General features: G+C 44.4%; 1 protein-coding gene across 2 annotated transcripts in view; it reads left to right on the plus strand.

The window, feature by feature from the left end:
- The first annotated feature begins 1,189 nt into the window (after positions 1–1,189).
- STXBP6 (syntaxin binding protein 6) overlaps positions 1,190–16,069 on the plus strand; it is a 97,598-nt gene continuing 82,718 nt past the window's right edge. For both annotated transcript variants that reach the window (XM_056851133.1, XM_056851134.1), the window contains exon 1: positions 1,190–1,373. In XM_056851133.1, the coding sequence (XP_056707111.1) occupies positions 1,220–1,373 (154 nt within the window). In that variant the 5' untranslated portion in view covers positions 1,190–1,219. The remainder of the gene's footprint in view (positions 1,374–16,069) is intronic.

A 16,069-nucleotide genomic window follows, 5' to 3' on the forward strand; every position in this document is an offset into this window, starting at 1 on the left:
AGGGGTGTGACACTTGGTACATCAGCTTCTGTAATGGTAGACTGTTAGTTCTGAGCCAGTGTGGTGTAGTGGTTAGGGGGATTGGATTTGAAAGACCTGGGGTGAAATCCCCAGTATTCTGACTGGAGGTGTGGCAGTGTTAAGAAGTCAGCTATATGACAGGGGTTTTTAATGGCTATTATATAGCAGATCTAACACGCAGATGAAGTGAAACCCAGGCAAGACTCATTACTACCACCATATAGTGTTGCTTTGACACAGAATTTGTCAGATTTTCCAAAGAAGTGATTCATCCCTTTCATTCCTCCTGCCTTAGCCAAACCACTAGGAGTCTGCCGTATGATGGCCAAAGGACATAGAGGAAGTTGTACTGCAGCTTCCCAGCAAGCCAAAGGTCAGCATTGCCAGAAGGGTCTAAGGAGGGACCCATATCTGATACAACCAAAAGACTTAATTGACATAATGTTAGTGTAGTCATCATGCTTATTGTAGTTTATCTCCAAAGCTGAATGGAGTGTATGTGCATGTGCACACTCCTGCAGGGTGCTAGAAATCCCCAAACCATAACATACAGCATTATGTTTACACAGAGCTACTGTTTGAGTGTGTGTGAAAGTGATGCAGAAAGTGATGCATGTAATTTGAATTATAACAGGGGTTTGTCTTGGTTGACATAAGGGTAATTTGTTATATATATTTTTCAAATCCTGTATCCTGGTTTTCTTTATTTTTTGACAAAGTCAAAGTTGCTGATATGAAGTAGAACAATAGACATGGGTCAAATCAGGCAATTGGAAGATCCCTCTCTGTCTTCTTCTCCCCTGCCATTGATATCACTTGCAGAGAAGTTGGATTTTTTTTTCTATTCTGGAAGCCACTGGGTGCTACCCAACCACACTCCTGGTGATACATAGTTCTAGTAGGCCCTCATTTATCTCATTTTCTCATGCCACAGCTATAGGAGGTAGATGCCATTCCAGAGTTGAGAGTGGATGGCAATTTATCCCAACAGGGCAGGACCAAAGGTCTTGCTGCCTCTCCCCCTTTCCTTTTCCTAGCTGCCCGGTTGGTGATTTGAGGTAGAATTAGAAAATTATGTTGTGTCTGGGTGTGCGTTGGGTGGTAGGGAGGAAACCCAGTGTACTTCTGATGAAATTAAAGCTTTACTACATGACTTTATTTTAGGAACACTAGTCGTCTGCTTTGCCTCTGATCAACAATGAGTACCAAATCTGCTATCTGCAAAGAAATTTTTGCTCCACATGATGAAAGGATGCTGGGAGCAGTCCAAGTAAAAAGGAGAACGAAGAAAAAGATTCCTTTTCTAGCAACTGGGGGTCAGGGTGAATACTTAACCTACATCTGCTTGTCAGGTAAGATAAATGATTTTGACATCTAGCCATCCTTTTCCGTTTATCTTTAAAGTTTGATTAATTGATGGGATGCTGTCCATTGCCAGAAATAATGTCAATGCTCTGAATTTTAATCACACAAGAAGATGAACAGCTATAGACTTCTATGTTCATAGGTTTTAATTCATTAAGGAAATGTATCAGTGGTTATAGAGTGCTGCTGTCCATGGGTGTTTTCCTGAAATATGCCACAGACATTTCTAGTGTGTTTGTGTTGTCATGAATATGCTTTGGAGGGAAATGGATCTTAGTTTCCAGTATTCCATCAGGAAATTTTACTTATATGGTATATATTTCCTGTTTGTAAATTGACTTCGGAAGTCTGAAGGAAATGTTTTGCCTTTTCCTTTCCAAAAGATGAACAGCAAAAGAATAAGGACTGTCTTGCTTGATCATACCAAAAATCCATACAGTCTAGCTCAAGTGCCCAGTCAGATGCCTCTTGATGTGATGGAGGCATCCCTTGCCCACAAGGTAACCAGAAGTACAATAGCATTTATGTATTGTAGCTAATATTAGTTAAAAGGCCTCTCCTAGTGTTACTTACTTATTAAAAGCTTTCTGTGTTGATGGTGGTTACAATATTTCAGGAACATTGAGAGTGTTCATTTTATTCTACATTGTGAACTTTTTTCACTTGCACCTTTTTTGCAAATGAATTGTGTTGACTGCATTTTCTTGTATCATGGGTGTCCTTAAGATTGAGAGCAGTTTCCTGAGATCACCTAGTGATAACTGGACATCTTATGTCAGCAGTCTTTTTCCAGATTCCTTTAATTATGACGACATCCTCCTCAGACCTTGAAGGCCTGTTGTTAAAATGAAAGGTTTATGGGATATGCTCCCAGAGGCAGACTTGTAGAAAGAAGGAAAGGCCACCCTTAGGTATATCGTAATCTGCTGTTTTATCCCAGTTGACTTTTACTTATGAAATGGGTAACTGCTTCTGCAGCAGATGCACTTTTTAGTAGGCAAATTTCAGCCCCTGGGAATCTCTTCGGGTCTTTAAACCTCTCAGGATGAGCTACAGTTGCTCAAAACTGTTCTTAGTCCCTAAAAACCCCTGAGGTGGAATTCAGAACTGCACCTTCTTTCTTTTTCTCTTCCACTTCTTGCCTTTGTTCCAAGATAGCACATTGTCTGGGGTGGGGGTGGGGAAGAATGAGTGTGTCATTTTTTATTTGGGGAGGGAATCCATAATGCTGATTAAGTGTATCTCCCTAAATTGTCAGATAGTATTGCTTTGGTATATAGTATGAGGCATCGTCATAGAGCACTAAAAACACCCACTGGTCTCTTACATGAGTTGCACTAGTTCAATTACCTGTGGTGGTACTCCCAGACCGCACACAGAATAATCTCTCTCTAGATAGATAGATATTACGTGAAATACAATAAAAGCTTTGTTGCCCAGAACTCATAGGGTATGTGTCAGATACTCAAGCATATTGCTTTGCCCTGCTCCCCTTTCCTGAGGAACTCGCAGCAACCAAATCCCATCCCATTGGGAACACCATGGTGACAACACTCACACCTGGCGGGGATCCCTCTGACCCATTCTATGCAACCGGTAGGCAAGCATTTTAGCTACCTAGGAAACCTCCCGCAGAGCTGGCTCCTGACACCAAGAGGTAGGCTGAAGGGGAAAGATTTACACACAGATGATGTCAGCTGGCAATGCTGACAGAAGCCCTGCAGTGGCCACAGGTGGCATGCTGGCCAATGTGACATCATGAGAGAGGGACAGGTGCACATCCAAAGGAGAAAGGATATTTTGGCTAATGATGAGGAGCTTTCCTTCTGGGAATTCTGGTTAACTAAACATTCTAGATAATCAAGTGCTAGTTAACAAAGCTTTTACTGTAATTAGAATTTTCTGTTGAATATGAGAAAATGAAGGAAAGAAGAATATTTTTCACCTCTGGGTAGTCTGAGAACATAGAACATTGGAGGGTTGCAGCACAATCCTATTTAGTTATTTCAATAGGATTGTACTGTACATTTCTTCCCCATTAACTGGTTTGGGGAATAGTACTATTTTTATTTTATTTTATTTTGCTGTTTTGAGGGTATGTTAGTTACTTTACTACTTCCGTCGCAGCCCCTCTTTTTGGTCCTTGTTGCTTTGAAAGCTTTCAAATGGGAGACTGTGGGGTGAGTGGGGTATAAATATGCTAAAGATTTCTCCAAGACTACCTTAAATATGGAACACCTCCAGAAATAACAATTTTCTGGTTGTAGTATATTAATTGATGGAAGCCATGTTTTGGATAACGCAGCAATTATAGCATTCCTGTTGTGAATAGGGTTAGTCCACCACTTACAGACTCGAACAGCTGGAAGAAGCTGACTGCTGATTGAAGGCATGTCGATCAAAATTGATAGCTGTTGCCAAAATATCACTGTTATTGCTGTCTCCATTGTAACAGCTAATTAGCAGCAGGATATTTGCTCACTGTTCTGGGGTGCCTATTTTTAATTTTCCCTGAAATGCTTTTTGAAATTAAAAAGGCTTAGTTTTTATGCTTACTGGGAAGTGCAATTTTCTGCTCCCCAATTGTCATGGTTCTGTAAGTAATGGAAAGTGTTTCATGCTGATAACATTGGGGGGGGTGATCTCAGAGGAGAGGAACACGAACAGATAAGAATGCACATGACTTTAAACAAGCTGTCAGAATTCACAAAGGCTTGTGGGCCTCATTGTATTGATTTCTCCATACGAGCTTTTGGACTATAGCTTTATTTAGGTATTTGGGATTCTTTATTACAAGCTGATTTTCAACCAGCATCAGGCTGCTGTACTGCTACATGCTGGCTTCAGTTTACAGCTTCTTACCCAGCCAGTTCTAACTCTCTCCCTCCAACTAACAAATGGCTTTGTCAGCCTCTTACAAACATTCCATAAGCTTCCATTGGTCTCTCTCAAAGAAAGGCAGAACCTAACCTGTCATTCACAACATGGTAACATGTTGTTTTAGTAGGGCCTCTTCTGAAAATGAGTAATAAAGAAACTTGTAATAAAGAAAGCTCATAGGAAGAAAGTAGATTCCTTTGAAATATGGTGTTGGAGAAGAGTGTTATGGATATTGTGGACTGCCAAAAAACAAACAAACAAAAAAATCGGTGGGTTATAGATCAAATTAAGCCTGAACTGACCCTAGAAGCTAAAATGACTAAACTGAGGCTATCGTATTTGGTCCCATTATGAGAAGACAAGAGTCACTGGAAAAGACAATCATGCTAGGAAAATTTGAGGGCAGCAGGAAGAGAGGAAGACCCAATGAGAGATGAATTGACTCAATAAAGGAAGGCACAGCCCTCAATTTGCAAGATCTGAGAAAGGCTGTCAAGGATAGGACATTTTGGAGGACATTGATTCATAGGGTTGCCATGAGTCGGAAGCGATTTGACGGTACTTACACACACGCACGTCTGAAAATTGATAATCATAGCGGGTGTGTGTACGCATGATAAAAGTGGTGGTTAGATTTTGCTTCCCTTTCTGAATTAAGCAATTGGTGTCTGAGATTTGTACGTGAAAAATGCTTGGTTCTACATCAGTCTGAATTGCTTCAAGCTATGGTTGTTCTTAAAGTAATTCATCAGCCTAGGCATCCATATATCTAAACACTGGGGTATTTTACAGCAAAGTGTTCTGTTCTAGAAAGATGGTTGGAATCCAGAGAATCTAGAAAGTGAGTAGACTCATGAAGGGGGTATATGTGTTCAGTTTCCTTTCAACTGTAGCCCCTCATGTTGCATCGAGTACTACTCCAGAAGACCCCCTAATCTTCAGGAGAAGCTTTTCAGGGAGGGGATTCTAGCATGCAGGAGCACCAAAAATACCTGGGATCCAGCTGAAATACTGTGCAACCCTTGGATCCCAGTCCAAATTCCTGATCTTCAGAAAGTAGGTGACAATATGCAGTGTCACAGTGGGTAGAGTGTAAAAGTGACTCATTTTGGATTATTTTGAGGATAACATAGTGCACAAGACAGTTTTTTCAAAGCTAGATAGCTGTCAAAGAAATATCTTTGAAAATGACCCAAAAAAAGCCACACAACTGAAGTCTTTGAAAACTGTTCCAGTAAGAGTCGATAGTATGTTTTACCCCCGGTCTCTTAAAAACAATGATGTCCTAAAACTTTTTCACACTACCAAAAACACTTGAGTCATCTTTGGCAGTGCAGATGATTTCTTAGATGCTCATTTCAAATCCCAAATAAGGAAAACTACAGTTGGAATGGGTGGGAGTATATGTCTAACCATCATTAAGTAGTTAGCAGCATTAGATGTAGTTAAGATTTTTCACTTTGTGCAATGGTGTATGCTTTTTATACTCAAGGTGAAACCCCAGCAGTTAACTGTTCCTTCGCCATTTTCCAAGGAAGCCTACCATATCAGAAGCATGTGTTATGTCTAGACACCAACAAATTACATACCTATTTTTTCATATTATAACTTGTCTAACTTGTACAAAATATGATGGGTAGCTTCCAGAGTATCAGATTTCTTTCCTGTTCATTTTGTAAATGTCCGTGTTGCAAGAGGAGAGGCAAATGGGCAAGCCATTCTGTGACTATTACGAAGATGGAAGGCTAAGTTGACATCTCAAAGACTGACAGAGAATGGGAAAGATACATTTAACCGAATAGAGAGGGTTGTTTACAATCCAGAAGGAAAGCCTGCTAGCTTTTAGATGTGTTGCCACCTCTTGATTGGAGGACCATGTTCAGGCAGGCTTAAGCCCTAGGGGTCTAGCACCACAATTGGCTAAGGCCCCACAGGAGCCCATGTGGGAAGGGGGCTAAAAAGGGAGCTTGTCCTTTGCATGTAGGTGGTGGTTGTGTTGTTGATGGCTGCAATATAAAAACACTACAGAATTTGAATGGGGTTGGTGAGACTTTATCCTTTTGAAGCATACATTTGCATGTTCCTTGTCTGTTTCCATAAAGTCTGGACATGTGTGTTGCATTCGGAGTTCATGATAAGCGATGATGAGCCATGGCTTTGATTACTGTCTAATGTATTGTGCTGTCTGAATGTGGGCTATCCAAGAAAATGTGGTTTGTTCATGTGTGTTAAGCCAAGACTCTAAACTGCAGTTGTGTATTTGGCTTGTTAATTGTGCTTTGTAATAACTGTGACTTGTCACTATATCCGAATGCAGAAATCCCAGCTGGTACAATAGCCCATCATCCTCTGACATACAGAGACCATTGCACAGAGCAACAGAAAAGCCTAGTTGCTCCTGCTGCATTTGGTTTTAGGTAGTGCTTCGTATACTCTTCTTCCTTCCCTTTTCCTTTCTTTGATGCCCCCCCTCCCCCAGCCCAGTAGCAGTGGCTTACCAAGTAAAACTTTGTTGCTTCAGTGTTTTCTGAAGAGAAATTTAAAAGACAGTAGGAACAAAAGATCTTGTTTAATTATGTTTTTTTCTGCTTGCCAATACATACAATAGCAATTGCTCCTCACGGAACATTCTTAGCCTAAAGCATTTCCTTTCCTACTGCCATATGTTACTTCCTGTAGAGAACTTTCCATTCAAACTCTTCTTTATGTTCTAGACGAGAGTGAGCAAATCATTTAAAAACTCCCAGTTTATTTCAGAGAGAAAACAAGGGTAAGGAATGAGGTGATATGGCAAAAGAGAAAAGGAGCAAGGCCTCTTAAATCTGTTTTGTTTCAGTGCAAAACAAGCTTAGGGGATGCAATGTAATGGCTATATAGAAGGGAGAGGGAGATGGTGACTTGGTGGTTTGCTTATCCGAGAGTGACTCAAAGCTCTGGAACAGTCTTGGCTTTCCAGAGGCCTCTTGGCCTTTTCCCTGCCTATGTTTTGCCTCTGACCAATGGTGAGTGGCTCACATATACTATGAGCCTTTTGTCAGCAGCTTGGCATTGAGCGGACCTCAGAGTATCATCTGAGGATTCTGCTTGGAGATGGAAGAAGAGGCAAGCAGGGTTTGTGCAACAAGCCGATTTTAACACACTATTTTATGCATGATGTGTACGAACAGCCACAGTGGTTTTGGTCTTGAATGTCTACCCTAAAAGCTAGCGACCACCTTTCATGATTTCTGACACTGCTTGCTCCAGCCTACATTTGTAATCTCCCTTTAAATACTTCTTAAATCTTTAATTTTCTTTCTTTTATTCACTGGCTAAAATGGTTCAGGTTTTTCTTTTAACCAAACTGTGTAATTAGTTCTCAGGATGAGAATGTCTAGGAGATAATGAAAAGAAATTCTCTGGCGTTTTTTACCTGTTCTAAGAAGTTGTGAAAGCCTACTTGAAATATATTTTTAGAAGAAAAAGCCTAGGTATACAGAACATATCCTTACGTTATGGCACAGCAGTAGGCATGTTAATTTAGAATATTGTTAGTTGCTTGCTGCACTGTCACCATTTAATAAGTGCTTTGACATTTATATTAGTTACGAAAGATGGTCTACTATGGGAAACACTGGAAATGAGTGTCTTTCAGAACACAGCAGGATTGTTCAGGATAGATATGTTTATTTCTGCTGATCCCTTTAAATAGTGCTTTTGAATTTTCAGAATAATTCCTCTCACTATGTCAGGAATTATTACAACAGGCAAGCCACTAGCATCTTCCTTCTGCAGTTGGGAGGCTGTGGAAGAGTGGGTTTGATTTGGGAGTATCCTTGTCAGCTCATGACCGAGCTGGGGTTTGCAACAGAGAGTTCTCAGCTTTCACTCTTAGCAGTTGTACTATGTCAGCTCTAAATATTTTACCAGCAAGTATATTGTTTGAAAGACAAAGTAAGTATTCAGAGAAATAGATGAAGACCAGTGTTTCTCACATAACTTGCATTACATTTTAAAAGTTTATCTTTCTGTGGAACTCTATGTACCATTATCAAAGCCTTCAGTTACTCTCCTTCGACAGTTTAGTAGCATTCCTGGGAACAACTGCTTCCCGTAAAGCTATCTGATAGAACCCGTTTTTCAAGTATGTGCCCTATACACCCATTTGTTATACTGATGATGTTGTGATTGTCTGCAGAACCAGTTTTTATGCTGAATCATGGGTGTGAAATTTTGGTTCCGCTTAATATTGCCACTAGTGTTGTATTTCATTGTACAGCCATGAGAAAAATTAACAAATCGTTTTTTTTAAATCACAAAAAAACAAAGATGGGCAATTAAGTTAGCTAACTAAGACAATGTTCTTAAGACACAGAGCACTTTTGTAAAGCACTAGTTATTTCGCTTTTCACATGGAAGAGCCCACATTGCTGACACACAGCCCATTCCTGAAAAGTCGGCCTCCGGAGTCAGCGGGAAAGAAGCGCAGAGGCGCCTCTTCCTAAGCCAATTTGGGCGTGCCGCAGGAACAAATAAAGCCATTTTGCGGCTTTTTTTGTTTTCAATGGGGCCAAAAGGCCCATTGAAAACAGTGAGGCTGCGCCTGCTAAAAGGCAGGTGCAGCACCGCTGTTTTCGGCGCCGGCATAGGAACCGGGATAGGAAGCCGCGTAACCGGCGGCTCCTCCCCCCGGCCAGCACCTGGAACGCCCCCCCTCCGCCGGTGCGGCCTCTCTATGCCGTGGCCTGTGCCACGGAGAGGCCGCGCCTGCATAGGGGTGAGGCGCAGTCCCGTGACGTTCGGCTGCCGGCGGGACTGGCCTCGCTGCCAGCGTAAGTGCGTGTAATTGCGCGATTACACACACTTATGCTGGCGGTGAGGTCACGCCGCCTCGAAAGAACTTTCGGCCTAATTCTCAGGAATGGGCTGATAGTGTACAATTAAAGCATTTGATTACTTCTGAACATAGGCAGGAAGTGGTGGGGCAAGGAAGGAAAATTTAGTTATTGAATGTAGCAATGACAGTTCAGAGCCTGAAACATCATCATTGCACTTTAAAGGATTATTCCTGAATAGTCATTCCTGAGGATGTGACATAGGATGTGCTTTCTGTATCTAAATTCCAAAGCTTGATTTCTGGCAAGTGGGGCACCTTCAACGACTTGCAGGGGGCATGTCATTTCCCCCCTCCCTCTGTATGTCCTCTTTCCTTTTCCTGAAGCTCCCATAGCCTTTCCTCTTTTCCTGCTTCTTTCTCTCCTTCCCACCCACCAGCCAACCTACCTTTAAAAACCTCAGTTTTGCAGCAAAATCTGATTTTAAAAAAATACATTGAAAAACCCCAAAATAATAAAAGGAGCATCTGTAGCTTTAAGAAACTGATGTTGTGGTTGCCTGGCAATGGCCACTGAGGGCATTTTGGGCAGCATTCTAGACTTGATTTTTGTCAGTAAAATCCAAGGGCCATTTTGGCTTTTGAGAGAGGACTTATTGGGGCCAGGCCTGGCAGCAACCGCCAAGCAACTTGACAACATACAACTTGCATGACTCACCGAGGTGTGGCTGCTTGCTACTGTTCACCAGCAGCCACTAACGCTGGGGTAAGTAGCCCGGGTGCTGGTGTGGGGCCCCCGAAAGCCGGCACAGCCCCTTCCTGGCCTCCTAAGGGCTTTCGCCCTTGAAAGTCAGGAATGCACTGTTAAACTATTCCAATCTAGGTTACTATTAAAATTCAGATTTCAGCAATCTGGGATAGTTGATTGATTCCGAAGTTGACATACGTACTTCTTCAGCAATTTCTCCCATCTCAACTGTATCCTATCTCAATATTCTTAACATAGCCAAAGCTGTTAACTATAACTTTCTGTACAGTAAGAAGCTTTCTGTTATTCCCCAGGTTTCATAACTCTGAACTCTTCAGCCTTAGCCAGTTAGCTGTCATCTTGTCCCAACTGTCAGTTGTTCAGCTGTCATTCCTGACTGTCATCCTTTAATGGTCTTTCTTGTCCTAGATCCTCAAGGGTCTTCATACCGGTTTAGCCCTTCGTATATCAATTCTTTCCAAACCAAGACGCTTCAGCATAACAATTTAATATAACAGAACTTAATATCCACTTGAAATGTATAATTATCTAAAACCCATATTTAATACATATGAAACATATAAGGAACTGAGATTTCATCACAAACACAAATTGTTCTTAAAAACAAAAACCACCTTCAATCACCAGTAGGAAGTGTGCTGCTCAGAACCCGCTCTGAGTAGGAATGTGCAAAAATGAGGCACTCATGTTGATTTTTTTGAAGTTGTGTGTAACCTAACTGCTGGAGGCTATGGTTCAGTAGTAGGCAGAAATCTAAAGAATTCATAGTCCATCATGGAAGGCTGAGTCAACCTTGAGTCAACCTTGAGCCGGCTACCTGAGATCAACTTCCGTCGGGATTGAAGTCAGGTCATGAGCAGAACTTGGACTGCAGTACTGCAGTTGCAGAACACTCAAAAGAGTTTTCTCCCCAAGAGTTCTCCAGTGTTGGTTGTGATTTGCCAGACTCATTTGTGATTTGAGCCTGAAGAGGTTTTCCCATCAGTTAGAGCCCACTGCAGATTTATGCAGTGTCACTTTTTGGTATTAAAATTGAGAAGTGGTATAAGCTGCTTTGAGTCCCTTATTGGAGAGAAAGGCAGAGTATAAATTAAGTAAATAAATGTGTGTAGGGATTTGAATCTGGGTTTGCCCACTTCTGTCTTGACACTCTGACTAGTGTTCTGTACTTGTTCCCTGTTATCCATTCAAATTAAATAACTACATTTATTTTTGTGCAATTCAAACTGTTAAGAAAATGGTATGTTACATTCAAGGTCCCCAGCAATTTTCTGGCTATAGACTGTTTGAACATGCAACACACAGTTGGAATGTGAATGTTCTAAATTAAAAACCACAACATAACAGTCATCAAAATTAAGGCACTGGATTACATACTTCTAGTCTGTGCCTCTCTATTCCCGAGTTGCTCCCAAAACACCAAATAGAAACTGGATGGCGCTTTACGAGAGGCTGAGTCCTGCCCGATTCCTTCCATCAGTGTAGCACCTGTTGTATTTGACTTTTGTGCACATGATTCCTGGCATAGTTTTCCTTTTTTAGTAATTGAAGAGGGAGGCTTTTCCTTCTGTGAGAAAATAACAGTAACTCAGACCATGAAGTTCATCTTCTGTCTTCAGTGCAGCCCCACATGTGGGACTGCGCCTGTGCGCAGGCCTACCACCGGAAAAACTTTATTAGCCTTAAGCCTCAGACTGGGGATGCCCCTCCCATCACAGGCGGGGCCGGTCTTCGCGCCGGAATTGCCCGCATGCTGCTGGGGGGGGCCTCCCCCTCCCTCCTCAGTTCCTTTTTTGCCGCCACCAAGTTAGGAGCTTTTTGCCTTACCTCAGCATTGCCAGTTCTACAAGTTCGTAAGTCTTTGGTTGCTGACTGGGCCTGCCCGGCCGGCTTCCTCCTTCCCCGTTGCTCGTCGATCCTCCAAAAAAATAAAAATAAAATAAAAATAAAATATTTGAAACTAAAGGACGTAAAAGAGGAATATTAAATAAATGAAGAGCCCTTCTCTATCCCGGTCCTCTCGTCTGTGCACCGAGAGCCGCGATGGCCCCCAAGACCCCGTTTAAACTTTACACAAAATGCTCTGCAAAGATGCCACATTCCAACCAGCATCAGCTTTGCCTAAGCTGTTTGGGTGAGGGGCACAACGTCTCAAAATGTGCGATTTGTCAAGGCTTCTCCACCCGCTCCCACAATGCTCGCGCGGACCGGCTGAGCGCCGAACTTTGGAAGAAGGCTCTGTCCGCCCCCTCCCCATCTGCGGGCTCCAGAACCCCGGGAGGCGCACACTCCGTATGCTCGGCACCGACACCCGGTCCCAGCTCGGCACCGAAGTCTCCGGATCCGACCCTCTCGGATCCGACCCATGTGTCAAAAAAGCACAAACACAAGACCAAGCACCATGACAAGCCCTCCGGATCCAGCCGCTCGGCACCTAAGAAGTCCGTGTCCACCAAAAAGACCCCGGATCCGAGCCTCCAACCGGTGGTACGGAGGACACCATCCTTTCACTCCGGCTCCCCCCTCCAGTGTTTCTCCGACCTAGAACTGGATCCCACGGAGGACCCCCTCCTAATCTTGGATCGGACACTCCCAGATCTGACGCTCTTGGTACCGAGCCCTTCGGTACCGCAGCAAATCCTTAAGCCTGCGCCTTTGGCCTCCGCTCCCTCCATCTCTCCGGAGCTAGTCAAGGACTGGATAGAATTCTGCAGGTTCAGACAGATGACTGCACAGGGAGAGCCAGTTGTCCTGAGAACGCCTCAACTTCCCCCTCCTTTTACTCCATTGTCTCAGAGATTCCCCAGACCTGAATCAGAACGGGGCGACTCAGAAACCAGAGGCTCCCCCAGGAGCTCTGAGGAGGTCTACGAACCATCCCCTGATGAACTAGTAGGCGACACAGAGGCCATCTCTCCATCAGAGGACTTAAAACTCAGAACGGAGCAGATGATCAGGATGGCCAAGGCCCTTAATATTAACATCTCTACTGCAGACAATAAGTCGAAGGATAAAATCCTCAGCCGCCTTTACCCCGACTCTCCAGGGATTGCCGCCTTCCCAGTCCTGGAGGGCCTCTCTGAGATTGCTAACTCAATATGGAAGAAGCCTGCATCATCACCTGTGTCCTCAAAGAAGATTGAAAATCTTTACAGGATAAAACTGGAAGCAGCTGAATTTCTCTTGGTTCACCCCCCTCCTTCCTCCATAGTAGCAAGCAAAATGCAATCCAAGCAAAGACAAGGGCTGCACTCCACACCCGCAGACAAGGAAAGCAAACGTTTGGATCAACTGGGTAGGAGAACCTACACCTCTTCAGCCCTAAGCTTCCGCATCGCTAACTATTAGACTATTATGGGGGGTACCAACTCTTCCTATGGAAAAAGGCAGCCCCTCACATTGAGCTCCTCCCAGAAGAATCCAGAAATGCCCTGCGTCTGATCCAATCTGAGGCTACCCGCCTATCAAGACAAGAGATAAATGCAGGCAAGCATGCTGCAGATGTAGCAGCCGGAACCATGGCTTCAGCCGTTACTCTAAGAAGACATGCATGGCTTCGCTCCACAGCTCTTCCAATAGACACAAGATCCCTCATGGAGGATCTCCCCTTTGAAGGCGACACACTCTTTGCGTCCTCCACCAACGAGTTCCTCACTAACCTGAAGAAAGACCGCCAGACTGCCAGATCCTTGGGAGTAGCTCAACCCTTCCAATTCCAGCAACGGGTCAGGGCTCAGTTTCGTCAGCAGACCTTTGGCTCATCCTCTTTCCCCAGATACCAGCGATACCAGAGGTTCCAGCCGTATCCTCCACAGGAAAAATTTCATCAGACCAGTCAGCAAGGTCAACGCAATCAGTCCTTCAAACCTCGGCCCAGCCCCAATGTCCAACATAAGGATCAGAGACAATCTGGTCAAAAATTCTGACTATCTCCCCAGGCCTGCCTGGAAGAGCTGCCTTTCCTGGACAGGTTGGCTAAGTTTCAGGAGGCCTGGAGTGCCATATGCTCAGACTCCTGGGTTCTCAAAGGTATCTCTGAAGGCTATCGCCTGGAGTTCAAGTTTACCCCAGTTTGTTCCCCTGCCTCTTCAGCAGGCGATAACCCATTCCCTGAGTTTGCACCCCAACTAGAGGAACTCCTCCAGAAAGGTGCAGTCCAAAGAGTTATTCCACCCTGTTCCGGATTCTTCTCAAGAATCTTCATGGTCGAGAAAAAGGATGGGGGGTCCAGACCCATCATTGACCTCAGGTTGCTAAATAAATGCTTAAGGATTTCTAAGTTCAGGATGGTCTCCTTACCCTCTGTTATGGAGCTTATCACACCCAACATTTGGTTTGCTGTTTTAGATCTCAAGGACGCATACTTTCACGTGTCCATTCACCCCCACCATAGAAAATTCCTCATGTTCCGTTATGGTTCAGAATTTTTTCAATACACGATCCTCCCCTTCGGTCTTGCAACAGCCCCCAGGGTCTTCACAAAATGCATTGCAGTGGTCATGTCTTATTTCAGGGACCAGGGTTGTACTATCTACCCTTACCTCGATGGCTTGCTCCTCACAGCTGCTGACCCAGATACCCTCTCTGCCAATTTACAGCTGGTCCTGACCACTTGTGACAAACTGGGCCTCAAGGTCAACTTGAAAAAGTCAAGGTTGGACCCCTCCCCCAAAGCCCTGTTCATTGGGGCGGTGTTAGACTCCCCTGTGGGTAGAGTGTTTCTTCCCCAGGAAAGGGTGATGGCCATTAAGAACCTAGCTCACCACTTTATGCGGTGCAGACATCAATCGATAGACTCTATCCAGAGATTGCTAGGACTCATGGCATCAACCACATCGGTCACCCCATTCACTCGGCTACACATGAGATATTTACAAAATTGGTTTATAAGGGCATACGACTACTCCCGTTACTCTAAATGGCACAGACTTTCTGTCCCGAGAACGATCCTGAGGTCGTTAAAGTGGTGGCTCTCTGATCCTAACCTTTTAAGAGGCGTACCCTTGGACTGGACTTCAGAGTTTACCCTCACAACTGATGCCTCCTTGGAGGGTTGGGGAGGTCACTGTGGGTGCCATTCCATCCAGGGAAGATGGAGTGATAGAGAAGCACCCCTACATATTAACGTGCTGGAACTAAGAGCTGTGCGTTACGTACTTACATCCTTTACAGATATCCTCCGTGGCTCCAGAACACTCCTGCAATCAGACAATTCCTGTACGGTGTTTTACATCAACAAGCAGGGGGGTTCAGACTCCATCCCCCTTTGCAGAGAAGCCCAGAGGGTTTGGGAGTTAGCCCTAGCGAACGACATACATTTACGAGCCATTCACATAGCCGGAGTACATAACACATGGGCAGATTCCCTCAGCAGGGAATTTCTTACCAATCACGAGTGGGAACTACAGGACATTTTCCTCCAGCCCATCTTTCACACTTGGGGTTTTCCCCAAATCGACCTCTTTGCCACCAGAGACAACAAGAAGGCGGAAAGGTTTTGCTCTCTGGCAGGGAGAGATCCGGATTCCTTGGGAGATGCCTTCCAGATCACCTGGACCAACTCCCTGTTCTATGCCTTCCCTCCATTCCCTCTACTAGCGAGAGTTTTGGGGAAATTGATAGCGGACAACACCGACTGCATCCTAATAGCCCCTCGGTGGCCGCGTCAGATCTGGTTTACCCAGCTGACACTCCTAGCCGAGGGGAATTGCAGGACTCTGCCTTGCCACCCGAACCTCCTTCGCTGGGGCGAGCTAGCACACCACGATGTAAAGAGGCTCCATCTTACGGCATGGAGGATCATTCCCACTCGCATGTAGGCCTTTCCCCATCTGTTCAAGAGGTTATCTTACAGGCTCGGAGGGCCTCAACTCGCTACTCTTAAGATATAAAGTGGGAGAGATTTAGGACCTGGTCAGAAACCAAGGGTTATTCACCCTTTCTGTGTCCACTCCCCAAGATCCTCGATTACCTTTTTGGGGTTGACCACGAGAGGCCTCTCGGTCTCCTCGGTGCGGGTACATCTCGCAGCCATTTCAGCCTTCCATGACAGGGTAGAGGGCTATACTACCTTCTCTCACCCCTTGTCCAAGCGGTTCTTAAAAGACCTTACTAACTTGTTTCCCCCAACTCCCAAGTTAACCCCCCAGTTGTCTTTGTCCTTGGTATTAGCGAAGCTTATGTTGAGCCCCTTTGAACCCATGAGCCAGGTTCATTTATTG

This window comes from Euleptes europaea, chromosome 6 (genome assembly GCF_029931775.1).
Source record: "Euleptes europaea isolate rEulEur1 chromosome 6, rEulEur1.hap1, whole genome shotgun sequence".
Taxonomy (NCBI): Eukaryota; Metazoa; Chordata; class Lepidosauria; order Squamata; family Sphaerodactylidae; genus Euleptes; species Euleptes europaea.